This window comes from Neophocaena asiaeorientalis, unplaced genomic scaffold, assembly GCF_003031525.2.
Source record: "Neophocaena asiaeorientalis asiaeorientalis breed wild unplaced genomic scaffold, Neophocaena_asiaeorientalis_V1.1 scaffold92, whole genome shotgun sequence".
Taxonomy (NCBI): domain Eukaryota; kingdom Metazoa; phylum Chordata; class Mammalia; order Artiodactyla; family Phocoenidae; genus Neophocaena; species Neophocaena asiaeorientalis.
This window is the reverse complement of record NW_020174057.1, coordinates 1,941,146-1,962,918: the sequence shown is the minus strand read 5'-3', so window position 1 is coordinate 1,962,918 and position 21,773 is coordinate 1,941,146. Positions and strand designations below refer to the sequence as shown.

Sequence of the window (21,773 nt, the reverse complement as noted above, 5' to 3'; positions counted from 1 at the left end):
CGGGTTCAGTAGCTGTGACACGCGAGCTCTAGAGCACAGGCTCAGCAGTTGTGGCGCACGGGCCTGCGGCATGTGGGATCTTCCCGGACCAGGGCTCGAACCCGTGTCCCCTGCATCAGCAGGCGGATTCTTAACCACTGCGCCACCAGGGAAGCCCCATCAGGTTCTTTTGAAAATCTGAAAACTATGAACCTAGGAGAAGTAGAAATTTTTTTGTATACAATTTGATCCAGAAAGAAGGAGAACTCTTTTTCTCTAATAACAACTATGATACTTTATTTATTTATTTATTTATTTATATTGGCTGCGACTGGTCTTAGTTGCGGCACACAGAATCTTCTTTCTTTGAGGCATGCAGGATCTTTCATTGTGGCGCATGGGCCCTTCGTTGCAGCGTGTGGGCTTCTCTCTAGTTGTGGCGCACGGGTTTAGTTGCCCCGCGGCATGTGGGATCTTAGTTCCCCAACCAGGGATCGAACCTGCGTCCCCTGCACTAGAAGGTGGATTCTTTACCACTGGACCACCAGGGAAGTCCCAGGAAAAGATATTTTAAAATATGAGACCCCATTTACCTCTCACTGGATTAGGAATCAGGTGATATTCTTGGTTCAATTTTGCTATTTATCTGTTAGGATTATCTTGGGCATGTCCCTTAAACATTCCTTGTTACCTCATAGGGTTGCTTTAGGATCACATGAGGTCATGAAATACAGGTGTTTAACTGCAAAGCATATATAAACTATTATTATTTCAGATGAAGTCATATAGTCATTATTACAGGTATTTCAGTAACACTAGTTATTTTTCTTTGCTTTAAAAAAAAGATGTTATTTAATACATGTTTTATTCTTAAAAATATCTTAATTCTTTTAGTAGAGTAAGTCAAAGTAAAGTTTACTAGTGCTTTTGATTGCACAAGTCAAATTCTGATACTTAAAGCTAACAATATACAAAATTCTAAGAGTATTGGGTCAGCTTTGTCGTATGCTATTTAAGATGCATTGTGTGTGTGTGTACTTGTCTGCTTGTGCTTGTTTCATCCCTCTGCTTATAAGGCTTAAGTGAACTTGACATGTCTTTTCTTAGATGGAGATGGTGATGGAGATGGAGCAACTGGAAAGAAGAAGAAAAAGAAGAAGAAGAAGAGAGGACGTTAGTGTCTTTAGTTAATCCTACTTGCCAAATTAGAAGTGGTTTATTAACCAGCAGGTTTGAAGAGTAGATTTGAAGTTGCTTAAGATCCTGGTATATGTTAGGGAAATAAATGTAGGCTTAATGGAAGTAGAATTTAGTGAAGCTCACAGCTATTTGGCAAGTACTTTGGTTTAACAGTCTTGTTATTTTCTTTAGCTGTATTCAGCCAGGGGATGTTAATAATAAATTTGTTGTATTTTACTGCATGTTAGGGATGAGTTCCTAAAAACTTTATAATTTAAAATTTGAATAATTCAAATAGTTTTGTCAGTGATGACTAAAGTAATGCCACCAAGTGGTAATAGGATAAACATAGTTTGCAGTTCACCTGCCAGTTTTGATATTACAAGATTCTTGGTGAATATTTAATGAGGAGTCCCATTATTTAAAATTTGTGTGTATGGTGAATTTTTATTAATAACATGTTTGTAGTATTTCAGATTCACTTAATATATGATCCTACTTGTATTTTATTTCTATAAACGATATAACCAAACATCTTCATAGACCTGAAGCTCTTAGGGGAGACTAAGGGGAGACTGTATAGTATAGACTAAGGAGACTGTATATAGACTAAGGGGAATAAAGTTTGGGTTGAGAATCAGAACAAGTTCTAATCTTGGATGCCCTTTGGTTTTTGGGGACCATTGAGTGTCTGGCTAAACCTTCCTTTAAAATCTTTAGGCTGAAATTTTATGAATGAGAATATTGAGGGTTTGACTTTCATTTTTATCTCTGGGTTGAAATACTTAAATTATTTTTTAAGAAAGCTATTGGCTCTGCCAGCCATTCCCCTGATATGTCTCTAGGTGGAGATGGAATAGCCTTCTTTCTAGTCAGGCATCTATCCTGGTTAGATCCTTCTACTCAGGATGTCAGTTCTGCCCCTAGCATAATCTGTATTTAAAGAGCACAGATTACTTGCATTCCAGGAATCTCCAGGTATTATGATGTCATGTTCCTTCCATTCAAAAATTGTTCATAGTGTGTTTGTGAGACGTATTACCTGAGATTGGCTTGAGAAAGATCTATTTCTCCAAATACTCTAAAATTGCTTCCTAATGAAGGTAGATAAGCAGGGAGGAGCATTAAGAGGCTGCTTTGTATTTGCCCTTGGTAGAATTCTTCCACTGACAGATGTTTTATTATGATGCCATCAGCCTTTGTTGTGCCTCCTCTGAGGATGTTGTTGAACTTACTGTTCATTATATTTCTTTATGAGCAGTCTTGAGAGACCCTTTTTTGTCTGGTCTTAGTATCAAGAATAATTGTGCTTTTCCTGAGTAGTTAATGTGTTTTATTGCAGAAGCACCATGAACTATGCAAATAACCTAGCCTTTTTTTTTTTTTTTTTTGATATTGGCTACTAGAGGATTTAGAGCCAAATCTGGTTTTGTATTGGCCTTATTTCAGGTTCTATTTTAGGTTCTTTCAGTGTTTTGATTTTTGCTCTCTGATTTGCTTTGAATGTCTCTTATTTGTGTAGGCTGTCATAAATCACTTATGAAATAAGCCAAATACTGTAATCAGGGGCAGTTTACTGCCCTCATTTTCCTCATCTATAAAGTGAGAGAATTGTAAGTGATAGTTAACAATAACTGCAATACAGATATTTATAATTATTCATAGTTTTAGATAATAACTTGGACATAGTATGTTATAAGTTTCAAAGGTTATCCAAGATTTCATCTAGTTCCTCATTTTGTAGATGAGGAAACTGAGGCTTGGCACATTTAGGCATTTGTCCAAGTCACAGCTAATAAGTGGTAAAGGCTAGGCTTCAACTTATTTCAATGACAAATTCTTTATTTTTTCTCTAATGAACTTCTTAAGTCCTTTAACTATTTTGTCTTAATAATTTGTGGACAATATAAAAGGCATCTTTATTAGATTTGTAGATGAAATATAAAGCTGAGGATGATAATACTTTGCCAGAAATCAAGATTTCAAAAAAAACTGAGACAATAGGCTAATATTAACAAGCTGAAATTTAAATAAGCATATATAAAGTTAGTATAAGGTGATAGAATCCTAAGGATTTTGAGTGCTTATACAGTGTGAACCAAAAAGCTAGGAATCTTAACCTTTCAGTAGCAGTAGGATTTTTAGAATCAACAGTGTATTATACTAATTGTACCTTATTTGAACTATTAATAGAAGTCAATTCTAGTACCAACTTAAAAGGATCACTGACAAGGTTGATGAATATGAGTGAAAGTGTTAAGAACCGCATCCCTTAAAGTGGTTTCTCATCATAGAGAGGAAGGAAGCAGTAGAAATGAAAAGTAAATTTTTTTTAACTGCAAAGAGTTAAGTAGAACTAACAGATGAAAGTAACAGGGAATTAGTGTTGGAAGAGCTTTCTAACAGTTACAGCTCTCCCCAAGTGAATGTATTTTAGCTTGGGAATAGTAATTGCCTCCACTGTCAGGCACTTAGTGCCATCCGTCAGGGGTGTTAGAGGATTCCTGGATTTGAGTGTGAAACTAAATTAGATGACCTCTAAGGTCATTTTTGATTTCAAATTCTAAACGTTCCCTCTTCAGAGGAACCTAAAACAGCATTCCCCAAGTTTATTTGTCCGTAGAACACTTCTAAGCATTACATAAAAAAGAGGAAAACGGTGGGTGTTTGTGAAATATTGAATATTCAGATTAAAAGAGGGAACCAAAAAATGGTTCTGTAGATAAATGATTTGGCTCAGTAAATTGTCAAATTTTTCTTTATATGCATCCTTTTATTTCCCATTGCAGAACAAAAAAATCTAAAATATGTGTTAAAATTTCAGATAAAAACCCGTAAGACTGGTTAAAATCAAAAGAAAACCACACACTTCAACTCAGTAGTTGTTACATGCTGCAGGTATACATTGAAAGTCATATATTATTGCATAAATTAAGTCTTATGTAACTTCCTGACATTCCTTGGATACAGCACTTGTTACTAAAAGAAAGTTCTTTGTAGAATAAGAACTATATAAGAACTAGTTCTTACGCATTTAAACGGATTTTTAGAAGACACATCTCTAAATTTTTTTAAAAAGCATTTTGGAACACTGGTGTCTTAGAATGTAGTTTGGGAAATAATGTGTCCTTGAAACATATGCTAAGTACTGTAACTTTTTTCAAGTATCTGGAAATTTGTATATGGCTACCTAAAGTCTTTTAGCCCTGGGGTATGTATACATACTAACATACTAAGTATGTATGTATACATAATATACATACTATGTATACTAACTTTTATACATAATATACCCTTGGAATAAGTTTTTTACCTATTTTATTAAACATAATAGCTTTATATTTTTACTTTATCGCTACAGGATTTCTTTTTTATTTTCTTGTTGCTTCTTTGATTTTTATTTGCGAAAGCCAGCCTCTGTATGCTATTCCATTTCCAGTATAGTAAATGAAGACAAAAACATTAGAAGTGTTCTTTGTGCCAAGGCATGTACTGTTTAAATACATAATGGAGTTCTGAGGAGTTGAATATTTTTATTCCCAAGTAATTAATTATAAATTGAGAGGTGGCTATTGTGAAATATCTTCTGTTTTTAACTGTAAATTGATACCAGGGAGGTTCCTTAAAGTCAGGACATATAATAACAATTAGGAACTGAGAAAAACTAATGCTAACTGCTTAATTTTGTTTTTAACTACAGAAGTTAATGCTTTATTTGTATCTCACAGCAAAAGTTCAAACAGACCCTCCCTCAGTTCCAATATGTGACCTGTATCCTAATGGTGTATTTCCCAAAGGACAAGAATGCGAGTACCCACCCACACAAGATGGGTAAGGATCATAAAATAACTTCCAGTTTGACTTTTGAAAGTTGTAGTTTAGCAATAAAGCAGATTTGATTTTTCTTAGGACTTTGCTCCACTACCTTAATAAAAAAGCTTATGAATTTGTTGCAGAGAAGATACAGTAGAAGCCCTCTTATCCAAAATGATTGGGACCAGTAGTTGGTTAATCTTTATTGATAAAAGTTAACTTAAAACAAACATTTGTTTTTCATCATTCTTGATCTTTGAGCATGGATTGCATTGAACTCCACTTTTTTTTTTTCCATGGGCTGAATCCATAATGCATTGTCTGGTCTGTTCCATTTTGAGTTTCTGTGAACAGTAAGAACTAAGTAATCTGCAGCTGATGCCTATACCTACATTGTTTTTTTTCCTGAAATCATTTACAGTTCCATTTGACAGAAGTATTTTTTGACGACTTGCCTTTATTGAAACTCCTCTGGGTAGTCAATTTAGTTTTCATAGAAACAATTCTTTTTATGTAATGTATAATTAAACTACATAATTACAATAACAAGTACAGATGACTTACACAGGTTTGGGTACAGATAACCTGATTCTTGGAAGTGTTCTGAAAGAATGCATTTTATTTGGTTAGCAGACACTTGAAGTGGCATTATGTAGACTAGTTAAGAGCCTGGAAGCTGGGACCTAACTGCATTTGAATCCCAGTTCTAACACTTATTAGCTTTGTGACTTGGGCAAGTAATTTATCATGTCTGTGCTTTCATTTCCTCATCCATAAAATGAGCTCTTCATAGGGTTGTTGTGAGGAATAATATATGTAAAGCATTTAGAAGAGTGATAGACAAATAGTAAGCATTAGGTAAGTGTTAGCTGCTATTATTATTATTATTCAAAACAGGAACCTAGCCACTAGTATTCAGACTACAGTGGGCATTGGTCTGTATGGTTTACAGAGGGATCAGGCACATTGGTTAATCCAGTGGTTGCAATAGTTGGTTAAGAAAGCTTCTACTGTAGCACTGTTTCTTTGACCTGTAAAGACATGGTTGTTTTTCTTTAAACTTAGAAAGGAACATGATGTTATATTTTATGGCATGGGCATCTTTTGTTTGAATTTGAATACATCAGTCACTATCCCTGTCTTAAAACATTTATTTTTAAAGTGTCACAAACATGCAGTTTTATATTAATTACATAAATTTTCATAATACATATGATGTGATGACACTTATTTTTTAATGTAATCTTTTTTTTTTTTGCTTGTTTCCTCTTCCTTCCCGACCCATGTAACCACCTAGCAGGTAGCCTTCCATATGTTTTATGCTCATGTATGTGTACATCTATCTCTGTTTGTGTAAGGAGAGTGTTTTGGTCATTATTTGTTTACAAAAACAGAATCGTAGGCACACTTTCCTCCTCCATGCCTTTCTCATCAGGGCTGCATCTTGGAAGTCCTTCTAAGTTAATCAGAATAGCTCTGTTATTCTTTTGAATGGCTTCATAATCTGTGGCATGAATATACCGTACTTTATTCCACCATTTTGTAATTGATGAGCATTCACTTTGCCTCCAGTTGTTTTTTTTGCTGTTATAAAGCATTTGCAATAAAGATCTCTCTTAAGTATATACATATATATGTATAAATACATATATGTGTCTGGGAATACACATATATATCTCCTTATGTGCTGGCAGTTTTATTATGTGATAGTTCTCCAGGAGTGGGATTGCTGAATCAAAGAATATATTAATACTTTATGATTCCCAGATTGCTAGTGATTTTTGAGCATCTTTTGATTATTGGCTTTATTCTTTTGCTCTTACAGAAGTTTAAAGATTATACTTTTATTTTTTATTGGGGTATAGTTGTTTTACAATGTTGTGTTAGTTTCTGCTGTACAGCGAAGTGAAGTAGAGTTCCCTGTGCTATATAGCAGGTTCTTATTAGTTATCTATTTATACATATTAGTGTATACATGTCAATCCCAATATCCCAATTCATCCCACCCCCACCCGCCACTTTCCCCCCTTGGTGTCCATACATTTGTTCTCTACATCTGCGTCTCTGTTTCTGCCCTGCAAACCGGTTCATCTGTACCATTTTTCTAGATTCCACATATATGTGTTAATATACAATATTTATTTTTCTGACTTACTTCACTCTGTATGACAGTCTCTAGGTCCATTCATGTCTCTACAAATGAGCGAATTTCATTCCTTTCTATGGCTGAGAAATATTCCGTTGTATATATGTACCACATCTTCTTTATCCATTTGTCTGTTGATGGACATTTAAAGATTTTATATAACAGTATATATTCATATTTTGTACTTCTGGGTTCCTAGCAGTCTCTTCTGTTTTCTCAAACTCTTATTTTATGTTTTATTACATCTTTAATTGGTCTAGAATTTTTTGTCTAAGGTTGGGGGTGCTAATTTTACTTTCTTTCAAATGGATAGCTAGTTGTGCTAGAATTGTTTCTTAAGTAGTTCATTCTATTTAATTGAATGACCACTTTTGCCATATACTATTCTTATATAATGGAACTCTGTTACCTTATATAATGGAACCAATTTCTGTATTATTTATTCTGTTCCACTCATCTGTTTGTCTATTTCTATACTAATACTGTTTATTTTGATAGTTTGATAAATCAGTTGTTTCTTCTCTGCCACACACCCAACCAAACAGTTCTTTTTTTATTTTTCTCAGCTACTTTTGGTCATATTTTTAGTTTTAATGCACATACCCACAGAAAAATGCCTTTCTTATTGGAGTCACATCATATTTATGTATGTTTCAGAAAACTGACAGGTGTATCACATTGACTTCTCCATTGTTGTTGTATATTTTCCACCTTATTCTGATTTTTTTTGAAATGTAGGTCCTGTCCCTTTTTTGTTAAGTTTGTTCTTAAGTGTTCTATTGTTTTGTTACTGATGTGAACGAGGTATTTTTATTCCCATATTGCTAAAGGGGAAGAAAGCCATAGATTTCCTATACTTGTTAACACATTGTTAATATATATTTTTTTTTAACTTTTTTTTTTTTTTTTGCCGTACACGGGCCTCTCACTGTTGTGGCCTCTCCCGTTGCGGAGCACAGGCTCCGGACGTGCAGGCCCAGCAGCCATGGCCCCTGGGCCCAGCCGCTCCGCGGCATGTGGGATCCTCCCGGACCGGGGCACAAACCCGTGTCCCCTGCATCGGCAGGCGGACTCTCAACCACTGTGCCACCAGGGAAGCCCCATTGTTAATATTTTTAACAACATGAATATGGTGGAATACTTGAAGTAATGTTTAATACAAGAAAAAATAATTGATATTTTGTAAATCTTAGAAACTACGTTTTCCTTTTTGCTATCATTTTCTAATGCAAACTGAACATTGTATAGGTGGAATAAGTTCCATTTTTGAGACAATGCAGGAAGATATTAATTATATATTATAATATCTCTTGGGATAATACTTTTCTTAAATATTGAAAGCAATGTTGTGTGGTGTCCTGGAGAAATACAAAAGAAATTAAGATACTGTTGTTATGTTTGTTCTTTAATAAATCTCAATTTTTTTGAGATTCATATAATCAGTTTTGACTACTTGCAAATAGATTACAATCAATATTCTTACAGATTTGGTAAAGTATTAAATATAGTTTTGTATCTTGCCTTCCTTGATTGAAAATTACATGAATTATTACATAGAACTTACCTGTGTAACTGCCACCCAGGTTGAGTGCATTATGTTAACTTTTTATTAACTTTTTATTTTGAAGTAATTTCATACTTAACAGAAGTAATGCCATTCTGTGAGACTAGTACACAGAGCTCCTGCATACCTTTCTCAGAGTATCTTTAACATTTTGTCACATTTGCTTTATCGTTCTTAATCTCAATGGAATATGACACTTATATTATGTATAGTATACAAATAACACTCCATTTTCTCCTTGGAAGATAGAAAGATAGAAGGCAAATGTGGAAAAATGTTATATTGGTGAATCTGTACACATACTGTTTTTCTGAAGTATTTGAGAGTAGGTTGTGCATTTTGGGGTGGGTTACTAGATAAGTAGATATTGTGTCCTTTTCAGGGTTGTCAAATATTAAGGCACATGATGTCAATTTCTTTCACTTGGATAAAGTATTAATCAGTTTCTCTATTATATCATTATTGTTTTTCCTCTTGTAATTAGTAATTTGTGGGAAATTATTTTGAGAATGTAAATATCTGATTCCTTAGGAACATCTTCCTTACGTGTGGAAATCCATGATTTTTTTAATCAGTTTTTACTAGGATGGTTGTTGCTCTTTAAAAAAATTTAACATTCTGTGTGCATTTCCTGTGTCATTAAAATTTTTTGAAACCAATTTTAATAGCTATAATGCTGTTCTGTTCTGTATGTAGCATAACTTTATTAGCTATTACCCTATTTTTGAACATTAGTACTGTTCAATTTTTTGCCACTAGAAAAATTTCTGTGATGAACATCTTGGTATGTTAATTGGATCTGATTTTTCCTTTTTTCTAGCTCTCTAGAAATAGAACAAAGAATTATTTTGAAATTCTTGATATATATTTCTAAATTCAGTAGGCAATTTTTTGAGATACTTGTTAATTTTATAAGCAATACATGTTCATTATAGGACAGATAGGAAACATAGATAAGCAAAAAGAAGAAAGTAAAAATTTCCTTAATTCTGCCTGTGATTTAAAACCACTGTTTACTGTCTACTATTTTACTGTATTTGATCACTTGGTTAATGTGGTGACAGCCAGCTGTTTCTTTTTTAAAGGTACTTTGTTCTATTTGCAGTTTCCAGGTAATCTGTGGGATACTTTGGTACTGTTGGAAAATCCTTTTTTTAACAACCTTTCACTTAATTATTTTAATATCCATTGATGATCCTTGCTTTATCAGTTATTTTGTGAGGACTTAATAATGGTGAATTTCTAATTCTGTCATGCCTTCTACATTTATTTGCTGACACTATTCTATAAGAAGAATTTTCCTTTACCAGCTGGAGATCAACTAATTTTTTCTTATAGGCAGTTAAACATGCTTTCTCTCTCTCTCTCTCTTTTTTTCTTTTTTGGGCCGTGCTTCGTGGCTTGTGGGATCTTAGTTCCCCAATCAGGGATTGGACCCAGGCCTTTGGCAGTGAGAGCCCAGAGTCCTAACCTCTGGACCGCCAGGGAGTTCCCTTTTTTTTCTCTTTAAATACCAGTTTCCAGAGGAAGGAATTGGTGTCATATCTGCATCATTCTTAATTATTTCTGGGCTAAAGATATGTATTTTTTTAATAGGTATGCATTTTAAATGGTTTTTGTAAATGTGTCATATAGTGCTTTAGGAATGCACTTATAATCACTTTTAAGTTATCTGTGCAATGAGTTCAGAAACATTTATGACTATTAGAAATTAATAGATATTTATGTATCTTTGTATCTTTTGATTTTACTTATATTTTCCTGCTTTTAATACATCCACCAGTAAAGACGAAATATTAAAAAGACTCAGAAATATCAAAGAGGTGCAAAGAATTTACATACTCTATATTATTATTATTTTAAAATATTTATTTACTTTTGGCTGCGTTGGGTCTTAGTTGTGGCACATGGGATCTTTCATTGTGGCGTGCAGGCTCTTCATTGCGGCGCGTGGGCACTCTAGTATAGCGTGTGCACTTAGTTGCCCCACAGCATGTGCGATCTTAGTTCCCTGACCAGGGATCGAACCCATGTCCCTTGCGTTGGAAGGTGGATTCTTAACCACTGGACCACCAGGGAAGTCCCTATATATTCTACAAACACTTCCTATAAAGATTCTCTTTCAAGCAGTTGTTTTGATAGTTTTGTTTTACAGACATAATTTTTTTTTAAAACATGCCTCACCTGACTCTCAGTTTAACTGCCTTTTGGAATAATTGGTATGACTTAGAATGATTTTTTTCATCTTATTTATAAATTTTTGTTAAATAGACTGTCAAAAATTCAAATTTAGGTAAAGGGAAGACTCCTTCAAAATCTTTTTCTTTCATTTGGGCCTGTAATTATAATTAAAGATCCTGGCAGTAAGCTCTCGAATATCACTAATGATTTTCAACTTGAACTCAAGACTTAGCAAAAGAATTTATTTAATTCAATTGATTGATAGTTCTTTACTAACAAAACATTCCATAATCTTTTGAAGAATCCACTGCTTCTAAGAGTTAGCCAGGGACTTCCCTGGCAGTCCAATGGTTAAGACTCCCTGCTTCCACTGCAAGGGGTGTGGATTCGATCCCTGGTCAGGGAACTAAGATCCCACATGCCACCCTGAGACCAAAAAAAAAAAAAGAGCCATTCAACCTTCAGGAGTGTAAGATAGTCATGAGATCTATTGATTTCAGTATTGGGGATCTTCATTATGTTCTGATTCTAAAATGTCAAATAGCATTTGAAATTTAATTACACTTACGGTTTTTTTTTTTTTTTTTGGGTTCGCGGGCCTTTCACTGTTGTGGCCTCTCCCGCTGCGGAGCAGAGGCTCCGGACGTGCAGGCTCAGCAGCCATGGCTCATGGGTCTAGCCGCTCCGCGGCATGTGGGATCTTCCCGGACCAGGGCACAAACCCGTGTACCCTGCATCGGCAGGCGGACTCCCAGCCACTGCGCCACGAGGGAAGCCCTACACTTATGTTTTAACCTATAAGAAGTCGATTTGAAGAATCTTAAGGTTTAGACTGAGGAGAAGAAATGGGAATTGATAATGACCAATTCCCTTTTCACATCCCTACATGCATAATATCCATCAGTTCCCTGTGGACATAGTCTTTTATCTACTACCCTAGAGTAAATATTAGCTGGTATTTTTACTTTCCACAGAAATCTTTGGCCTTTGAAGCAGAAGGTGCTTTCAGACTTTACTGTCAGTGTGGCTGTAGGTATATGTGCCAGGATTATGGACCATGTAAAAGATGAAGAATTGTGATTTATTTTGCTTAAAGATTGATCTGAGAATAAAGCTAGTACTCTTGTGCCTAAGATGATTTATTCTTAGAATGTTTGGATTCCTGGTTTTCAGGAAAGATTTTTGGACTTTTGGGAGAGACAGGGCTAGAGTTACAACTAGAGGTCAGGAGATTGTGGCTTGTCTGTCCGAGCATGGAGCGAGCAACTATAAGTGTACTGTCATGTGGGATCTTCCCAGACCGGGGCACGAACCCGTGTCCCCTGCATCGGCAGGCAGACTCTCAACCACTGCACCACCAGGGAAGCCCTAGAATATACTTTTTAAAGGATCTTATCCTGTTATTTTCTGCTCTGAGGCTGTTTGTTTGAATACTTTGATTACAAGTTGCCTCTTAGTTTTTACTATTCCTATAAAAGTAATTGATAACACATTTAAGTATGTAAGGGGTTTAAAATTGACCTTAAACTGATAATATTTCAGTTTTCTAATAACAGCAGTAGATAGATCCAAAATATAATTCCAAACAGTAAATAAGCTATAGAAGCCTCTGTGACTCTTAAATACCCTCAGTTTCACATAGGACAGCTCCTTTGGGCCTTTGTAGCAAATCAGAGGAAGTAGATGTTGGCACAGGTAGCTGCTGCAATAAGAAGTAATAATGATGAACTTGATGCTGACACACAGAGAAACTCTGAAAGCATTTTGGGGCATTAACTTAGGGGGCTGTAGTTTAAAGCAGTTGGGTAAACTCTTTTTTATAGAGGGTCATATTGTAAATATTTCAGGTCTTGAATGTTAATTCACTTCTGCTGTTGTAGCATTAAAGTAGGTATAGATGGTATATAAATGAATGAGCATAGCTATGTTGCAAAAAAAATTTTTTTTTGACTTTTTATTTTTTAGTTTTATTTTTGTTTATTTATTTTTGGTTGCATTGGGTTTTCGTTGCTGCGCACAGGCTTTATCTGGTTGCAACGAGTGGGGGCTAGTTTTTGTTGCGGTGCACGGGCTTCTTATCGTGGTGGCTTCTCTTGTTGCGGAGCATGGGCTCTAGGTGCGCGGGCTTCAGTAGTTGTGGCACCTGGGCTCAGTAGATGTGGCTCACGGGCTTAGCTGCTGCACGGCATGTGGGATCTTCCTGGACCAGGGATTGAACCCCTGTCCCCTGCATTGGCAGGCGGATTCTTTTTTTGTTTAATTAATTTTATTTTATTTATTTTTGGCTGTGTTGGGTCTTCGTTGCTGTGTGTGGGCTTTCTCTGGTTGTGGCGAGCAGGGGTTACTCTTCCTTGCAGTGTGCAGGCTTCTCATTGCAGTGGCTTCTCCTGTTGCAGAGCACGGGCTGTAGGCACATGAGCTTCAGTAGTTGTGGCTCGTGGGCTCTAGAGCGCAGGCTCAGTAGTTGTGGCGCACAGGCTAAAGTTGCTCTTCAGCATGTGGGATCTTCCCGGACCAGGGCTCGAGCCCGAGTCCCCTGCATTGGCAGGTGGATTCTTAACCACTGTGCCACCAGGGAAGTCCTGTTGCAAAAAAATTTTATTTACAAAACAAGTGCCAGGCTGGATTTGCCTGCAGGCTGTAGTTTGCTGACCACTGGCTTTGAGGCAAATGAGAGTTATTTCTTGAAGGCATCACTTTTATACTAAGTGTAATTTATACTTGCGTGATCACTGACTTGTGAATTCTGTATTCAGTATTGCTTAAGAATCTGTGAAAGCTATAACTTCAAAAAAGATTTTCACTTGAAGCAGTTATTATTTTTGAAATGTACTGCTTAAAAAGGGACTTAGTAGATCTTCTCATTTGCAAATACTGAATATAAAAATCTTTGTTATCCTTGGCAGTTTTAAAATATGAGCCATCTCCTTCAAGGAAGATTACCTCTAATATATATACAATTAGAAAAATCCTGCGAAAGCACATAATATTTTATGTTTTGAGAAAGGTATATGCAGGTTGTCAGGTCAAGTCTTTGGATTAGTACTTGCCCTGTTGGTGAAGTTAAATGTTAATATTTGGTGCATCCTTAAAATTTATATTACCTCAAGGGGAAGGGTGACTTTTTTTCCTCCCCTCTGCTTTGTTTCTAGGACTCTTTTCTGATTTTTCTGGTTCTCTACTTTTGTGTTATTTTATGTGGTGTAGGCTATTAGTCCCTCTGACTGTGAATAAAATCTCGCTTGAGGATTGTTTTTTTTCTAAGAGTCTTACAAAAGGTTTAACTTGATTAGGTTTGGTTGTACCTGTGTGGGTACTTGTATTTCAGAAACTTTGCTGGCTTTTAATAAAAGAAACTGAGTATGTAATTTTTTTGTCCAAAATATCTTAGTGTATTTTTATCTCTCAGCTGTTATGCTTATTTTGCTGTTTATTAAATGACTAATGCTATACTATGCATACTATAAAGGCGAACAGCTGCTTGGAGAACTACAAGTGAAGAAAAGAAAGCATTAGATCAAGCTAGTGAAGAGATTTGGAACGATTTTCGAGAAGCTGCAGAAGCACATCGACAAGTTAGAAAATATGTCATGAGCTGGATCAAGCCTGGGATGACAATGATAGAAATCTGGTAAAAGGGATATGTTTTTGTAAGAACATGATAAAAAAAATTGTTTAGAGCTAACTCTCCAATTGCAATGTATGGCTTTCATTATATAATGCTTTGCCAAAAAACTTTAAGTGAAGGTTCTAGAAATGCCTTCTAAATTCTTGTAGTGTCGATGTAATGAGGAAACCGTAAGAGGACATTTGCAACTTCATTCACCCTATTTTGTACTGATGTACTCTCATATGTACAAATGTACACATTACTGATTCTTATTTTCTGTTTGGAAATCTGTTACTTTGCTATCCAGTAAATCGTATTAAATTAAAATTCTGGGACACAAAACATTTATAATGCAATGAAGAAATCAATAAAAGTAATTATTTCTCCAGCTTTCCCCTTGAGAAATAATAAGCTATAGGGCAACTTAATACTCTGATCCCAAGAATATTCAAAACATGCAGCATTGAGAAAATAAAACGTAATCAGCATTTAAATTAGTCTAAGTCAAGAGTCTTATTTCCTGGTAAATCAAGTTGAAAGTGGATCGTGTTTTTCTGTTTCTCCAGATTTCTAGTGGAATTAAATTCTCTTTATTTTTTAGAGATGAACTACTGTGTTCATAACGTCAAAGGACTGTTATTTAGTCACATGCAGAAAGTGCTCAGATCACTCCCAGAAAGTAATTTAAGAGTTTTAGTAAACTTTTTGGAGTTGATGAATTGTAAGGTATATACGGGTAGGAACATAAAAGTAAACAAATGCCTTTTTTTTTTTTTTTAAGTGAAAAGTTGGAAGACTGTTCACGGAAGTTAATAAAAGAGAATGGATTAAATGCAGGCCTGGCATTTCCTACTGGGTGTTCTCTGAATAACTGTGCTGCCCATTATACTCCCAATGCTGGTGACACAACAGTATTACAGTATGATGACATCTGTAAGATAGACTTTGGAACACATATAAGTGGTGAGTTGTTAGAAATAATTCCCACTCCACCCTCCTCCTGAAAACTCTAGTCTTGTCCCTGTTGGGTGGGGCTGTAGATACTGAACTCTCACGTTTTCTTCTTGATGCCTCACTTTTCAGTAGAGCTATGTTGAGGTAGATTTTGAGATTTACTTTAAAGCATCCTACTTAGTGGAGTACAGTGAAAACTGTTGGGTAATTGAGGTTTATTACCTATTGTATCAAGGCATGAAAAATAGAATCTTACATCTCATTCAGTTCATTGTTGTAGACATTTTTTATTCATATAACAACAAAAAGCATTTACTTAGAACCTTTGAGTTTACCAACCTTTATATATAATTAACTTTTCTATATTCTCTCCCAAACCCTGTTAGGTAAGTACCTTTTACTTTCACTTAACAGGTGAGAAAGCAAAGCTTAGGTTTAAATACTTACCTGAGGTTTTACTAAATTGGAGAAGCTAGTCTGATGGTTAGTGTCCTGTGGACCTATACATTTTCTCTGCCCACCGTGCTGTTCCTTAGTTCCCCAGGCTTTTCTCACTTTGATTTGTTTCTGTTTATATATTTTCTATAACTGCCTGGGTGAATATTGAAGTGGTGCTGTCTTGAAGTAGTATATACCAACCCTGGAATTAATTTTTCCATTTCAAAACCTTTGTATAACTTACACTTTTTTTCCCTTTGATTATGATTGCTGTGTGGGTACTTGATGTGCTGCCTTCATTTGAGCCCATCATTTTTTTTTTTTTTTTGCGGTACGCGGGCCTCTCACTGTTGTGGCCTCTCCCGTTGCGGAGCACAGGCTCTGGATGCGCAGGCTCGGCGTCCATGGCTCACGGGCCTAGCTGCTCCGCGGCATGTGGGATCTTCCCGGACCGGGGCACGAACCTGTGTCCCCTGCACCGGCAGGCGGACTCTCAACCACTGCGCCACCAGGAAAGCCCCTGAGCACATCATTTTATGTTTCTGTTAACTAGCAAGGTTAATTAATAGAGTAGATACTATAAAGTAGATCATTTGACTAGCTGATAAGTAAACTTAAAGACAAATTTTCTCTTTCAGGTAGGATTATTGACTGCGCTTTTACTGTCACTTTTAATCCCAAATATGATACATTATTAAAAGCTGTAAAAGATGCCACTAACACTGGAATAAAGGTATGTGAACTGTAAGCGCCATTTCATTCAACATATTTTGAGCACTTTATAGCCTGTTTAGGTTATGTAAGACTGGTCCACCACCCTTAGGGTTTTAAGTGGGTTATTGTAATACAGTGTATGGAAGGCTTTTATAGAGGAAGTCATTTCTGCTTGTCCCTTATTTTAAGATATTAAGAAGTTAAGTTGCTGTAAAATTCTACACTTTGAATAACAGAGTATACATGATTCTGTTTTTAGTGTGCTGGAATCGATGTCCGTCTGTGTGATGTTGGTGAGGCCATCCAAGAAGTTATGGAATCCTACGAAGTTGAAATAGATGGGAAGACATATCAAGGTATGTTCTCTAAAAATGCATCTTATTTTGAAATGTCTGTGACCTTGGCAGAAATAATTTTGCAAGATAGTGTTGAGTTCTTTCTTTAGATCAGCTGCTTCATCTTTATCTCTTGGGAATTGGGAACATAAAGAGGAAAAACAAGGGAAATGACCTGTTCATGGTAGGAATTCTGTGGTAGCTGGCTGGTGGGAATTGTTGTCATCTACCCTGGTAGCTGATAAGAAGACACCTGGGAATTTATCTCAGGATGGCTGAAATGTAGGCTAGATTTTTTTTTTTTTTGCAGTACGTGGGCGTCTCACTGTTGTGGCCTCTCCAGTTGTGGAGCACAGGCTCCGGACGCGCAGGCTCAGTGGCCATGGCTCATGGGCCTAGCCGCTCCGCGGCATGTGGGATCTTCCCAGACCGGGGCACGAACCCATGCCTCCTGCATCGGCAGGCGGACTCTCAACCACTGTGCCACCAGGGAAGCCCAGGCTAGATTTTCTGTGACTAATCACAGGCTCAGACAGAAGCCAGAGACCCTTTTCATTGATGACTCTCCCCACCATTTTTTTAAGTTGAATTCAAAATTTAGAGGCTAGTTAATTCCTTGTGTGTCCTTCCTTTAATCTTATTCCCCTTGCTGCCTAATCTTTCCCAGCCAGTGCCTGTGTACACAATCCCAGAGTCACCTGTGCTTTCTCGTGTTGTCAGCCCAGCCTTTCTCCAACTCGCAGGGTTTATCTGACCACTCTCCAGCCACCATTCTCCTTCCTAATCTGTGCTCATGCTGTCTGTAACTCCTGTCTTAAAAACTTTCTTATAGAATGTTTCCTACATTTCCTTTAACCAAATCCTGACTCCTTTGTAATCTAATTTAGCATGGAGACGCTCACGCTTCCTTGTCCCTCAGTAAATTCACATCATTCACCATTCTTTGCATTCCCCTGTAGATACTTTTGGACTGTGGTGTTCTACCAACTGCACAGTGGTTCTTCCTCTAAGACCTGACACAGAGCCTGTCCTTGTTGCTCTCTTGCAGATCCTTAAACCTGTGAATGTCTGTACAAGTCAAAAATTCTTAAGACTTCTCACACTTGGATGGGAGGTGTTACGGGCTAATGAAGAAAACATGCTTTGGGGTTAGGCAGGTCTATCTCTGAGTTTAGATAAATTCTGTCACCTCTAAGAACCCAACTTTCTTTTCAAAGAGTTTTCTTCTTTAAAGATTTAATTTTATTTATTTTGGCCTGCATTGGGTCTTTGTTGATGTGCACAGGCTTTCTCCAGTTGTGGCGAGAGGGGGCTGCTCTTTGTTGTGGTGCATGTGCTTCTCATTGCCGTGGCTTCTCTTGTTGCGGAGCTTGGGCTCTAGGCACGCAGGCTTCAGTAGTTGTGATTCACGAGCTTAGCTGCTCCGTGGCATGTGGGATCTTCCCGGACCAGGGATCGAACCGGTGTCTCCTGCATTGGTAGGCGGATTCTTAACCACTGCACCACCAAGGAAGTCCCTCTAAGAAACCCAGGTTTCTTTGATTGTAATAGGATTCAAGATACCATGTTTTGTTTTTGAGAAATATAAATTTTATGACAGTGCCTGGAATTTATTAGTATTCAACAAATATTTGTTGTTTCCCACCCTCAGTTTTGAGATCGGTGCCACAACAAATATGTATTCACATCTCTCTCAAATCATCTTTCCCTTCTATTTTCTCCTAATTCTACAACTTTGGTTGACATGTGGTCTGCCTTTCAAGGTATATTAGGTGACAATTTGACTTAATGTTTAGTCGCCACATAGCAGTTCTAGCCTGCAGTGTTGGAACCCTTAATATCTACTTTCTTACCTCTTCCACTAAGCCAATGCAACATTTTAGGTTCTATTATTTTGGTACCCACCTTTTTATACCAGTTATTTTGTTGATCAGGGTTCTTAGTTGAGGGTGACAGAATTCATTTTTACTAGTTTAAGTGTAAAGAGTATAGACAAATCATGATATTGGGAAGATGAAGAAATGGACTATAGGCTGAACTTTAAGAAGCAATTCCCAAAAACCACATTACAGAACCGGGCCAGGCCATCAAAGGAGTGGTTTTATTTACCTTGATCAAGAAGCTATAGAATTGGAAAATTACCTTTATAGCCGTTCGTTCCAGAATTAGCCTGCCACTGTACACAACCTGTATACTACAAAAATGGATACCCCTGAGCCCTGCTTCTTCTATGTAACTTAGTTATATGTGTTAGGTTGGTATGGCTAAGAAATCTTTTTATTTAAATGTATTTTTGGTTGACCTGGAGGGTAAGTTTGTCAGGTGTTAGAGGAATAATAATGCTTGCTGAATTTTAAAATAAATTTAGCTTATCATTTATATAAGAAGGAAGTTGTTTTTTAGGAGCTAATTAAGAGTCTTATTTTTCTCTACCACCCCCTAAATTTGTAATATGCTTGTCATTATTAAAGATTTGAAAAAAAACTTTGCTACCTAATTCTGCCCTAGAAGAATGGTAACTCACACTGAAGATTCTAGCACTGTAGAACTAGATTTTTTTTCTTTTAACGTTTATTGTGGAATATAATAAAAACTGAAAATACACACAATGTAAAACTTCAACTGAACAATTGTAAAAGCTACGTAACCTTACCTCTTTTTTTTTTTTTTGCGGTACCTCTAACTGTTGTGGCCTTTCCCTTTGCGGAGCACAGGCTCCGGACTCACAGGCTCAGCGGCCATGGCTCACGGGCCCAGCCGCTCCGCGGCATGTGGGATCTTCCCGGGCTGGGCTACGAACCCACATCCCCTGCCTCGGCAGGCGGACTCTCAACCACTGCGCCACCAGGGAAGCCCTAACCTTACCTCTTGACAAATAGAATACTGCCAGCATTACAGAAGCCCCCCCCATTCTATATACTCCTTCTCAGTTACATTACAGAAGCCTTCTTCTAATAAGCCACTGTCTTCAGTACTAAGGATTGGCATTTCCTTTTCTTTGTCTTTACCATCTGTTATGCATCCCTAAACATTAGTTTAATTATGCTTAATTTTGAACTCTGTGTGTGTGTGTGTGTGTGTGTGTGTGTGTGTGTGTGTGTGTGTATGGAATTGCACCGTATGTATATAATTGTGCCATCTTTTGCTCATTTGGTTTATTTCAGGTCAGTGTATCTGTAGCTTTTCATTTTTATTGTTGAGTAAGTGTTCCATTGTGTGAATGTACTCAACAATTTGTTTATTCTGTCAGTGATCCCAGGACCTTGGGATTGTTTAGATTTTCTTTTTTAACATTTGAAATGTTGATGTAATAATAAAATTTAAGGTTTTTTATTTCTATTATTTTGACACAGAATCCTCATTTTTAAATTACCTTTTGGTCCATAACCATGAAAATACATATTTTTCATGTTTGTAATGCTTATATACATGATATTTTATGACTGTATTTTTATTAACAATAACTCCCTAGATGGACCCCCACCCATCATGTCCTCATCACAGAGTTTATTCTTTTTCCATCATTTTCCCTACTCCTTCTAGTTTTTAATCAGTAACATTGCAGTATCCCAGTAGTTTTCCAGTCTGTATTTAATTATCTTAATGTGGGGTTATTTAATAGAGCCATACCTGTTTGTGCTTTTAGAGACCCTGAATAACTTTTTTTTTTTCCTCTTATGCCAGTGAAACCAATCCGTAATCTAAATGGCCATTCAATTGGGCCATATAGAATACATGCTGGGAAAACCGTGCCCATTGTGAAAGGAGGAGAGGCAACAAGAATGGAGGTATGTATGCCATTAACACTGTTCTTTTGTGAAGCATTTTGACTTTTTTTTTCCTACCAAACTATGAAGCTAGTAGTAGTTGAGTATATAGTATGTTGAGCAAAATTAACTTGCCATCCATTCTCACCCCGACAGGAAATGGGCTATGTGAGTGTGCAGATTGTGTCTGGTCAGACTGGGGCTCAGTCAGCTGTGGAAGTGAGGCATGTCAAAGGTTCATTCAACACTTCATGAATATTTCGGGCATCTCGTAGGTGCCCGTCTCTTTAGTAGGCACTGGAATGTATTCAGTAGTAGCAAACAAAATTCCCTGCTCATGTAAAACTTAACATTTTAATAGATGACACAAAGACCAAAAGTGCTAAGGAGATAAAGCAGGAAAAGGTAGATAAGGACTGCCAGGTATGGGACTACTTCAGCCTGAAGTTGAGATGGGAATTTTAATTAGTTCTGAATTTCTGAATTTTTCTTCTCTACCCTTGACCCTTATATATATTTTTAGGAAGGAGAAGTATATGCCATTGAAACCTTTGGTAGCACAGGAAAAGGCGTGGTTCATGATGATATGGAATGTTCACATTACATGAAAAATTTTGATGTTGGACACGTGCCAATAAGGTGAGAGACTATAGTTTTTATATGACTGATGAGTTTCTCTTCCCAGTTAACAGCATTTTAAAAAGTGTAATGGACATCCACAGTGGCACATTCATAAATGCACAGTTCTATGGCCTAAAAATAAGTTCTGTGGATTTCTATAATTCAGCAGAAAAATTGTCCTGTTAAAAATTTTAACTGAGATGAGAATGATGTAAGTAAGTATTCACTTCATATCCAGTTTCCAACAAGCGTAATAATTTCAGAGATTATCATTTTGCTGGCATTCCTAGGTTTTTGTTCTTAGTATTTTCCCCTTGGTAAACTTTGTATTTTTTAATTTATTTTTATTTTTTTTTAACATCTTTATTGGGGTATAATTGCTTTACAATGGTGTGTTAGTTTCTGCTTTATAACAAAGTGAATCAGTTATACATATACATATGTTCCCATATCTCTTCCCTCTTGCGTCTCC

General features: G+C 36.6%; 1 protein-coding gene across 2 annotated transcripts in view; it reads left to right on the top strand.

Annotated features, from left to right (window-relative positions):
• Positions 1-21,773, top strand: part of METAP2 (methionyl aminopeptidase 2) — a 28,877-nt gene that overhangs the window by 5,525 nt on the left and 1,579 nt on the right. For both annotated transcript variants that reach the window (XM_024754394.1, XM_024754395.1), the window contains exons 3-10: positions 1,087-1,152; positions 4,887-4,989; positions 14,332-14,493; positions 15,254-15,435; positions 16,503-16,597; positions 16,838-16,934; positions 20,598-20,701; positions 21,204-21,319. In XM_024754394.1, coding sequence (XP_024610162.1) covers positions 1,087-1,152; positions 4,887-4,989; positions 14,332-14,493; positions 15,254-15,435; positions 16,503-16,597; positions 16,838-16,934; positions 20,598-20,701; positions 21,204-21,319 — 925 coding nt within the window. The remainder of the gene's footprint in view (positions 1-1,086; positions 1,153-4,886; positions 4,990-14,331; positions 14,494-15,253; positions 15,436-16,502; positions 16,598-16,837; positions 16,935-20,597; positions 20,702-21,203; positions 21,320-21,773) is intronic.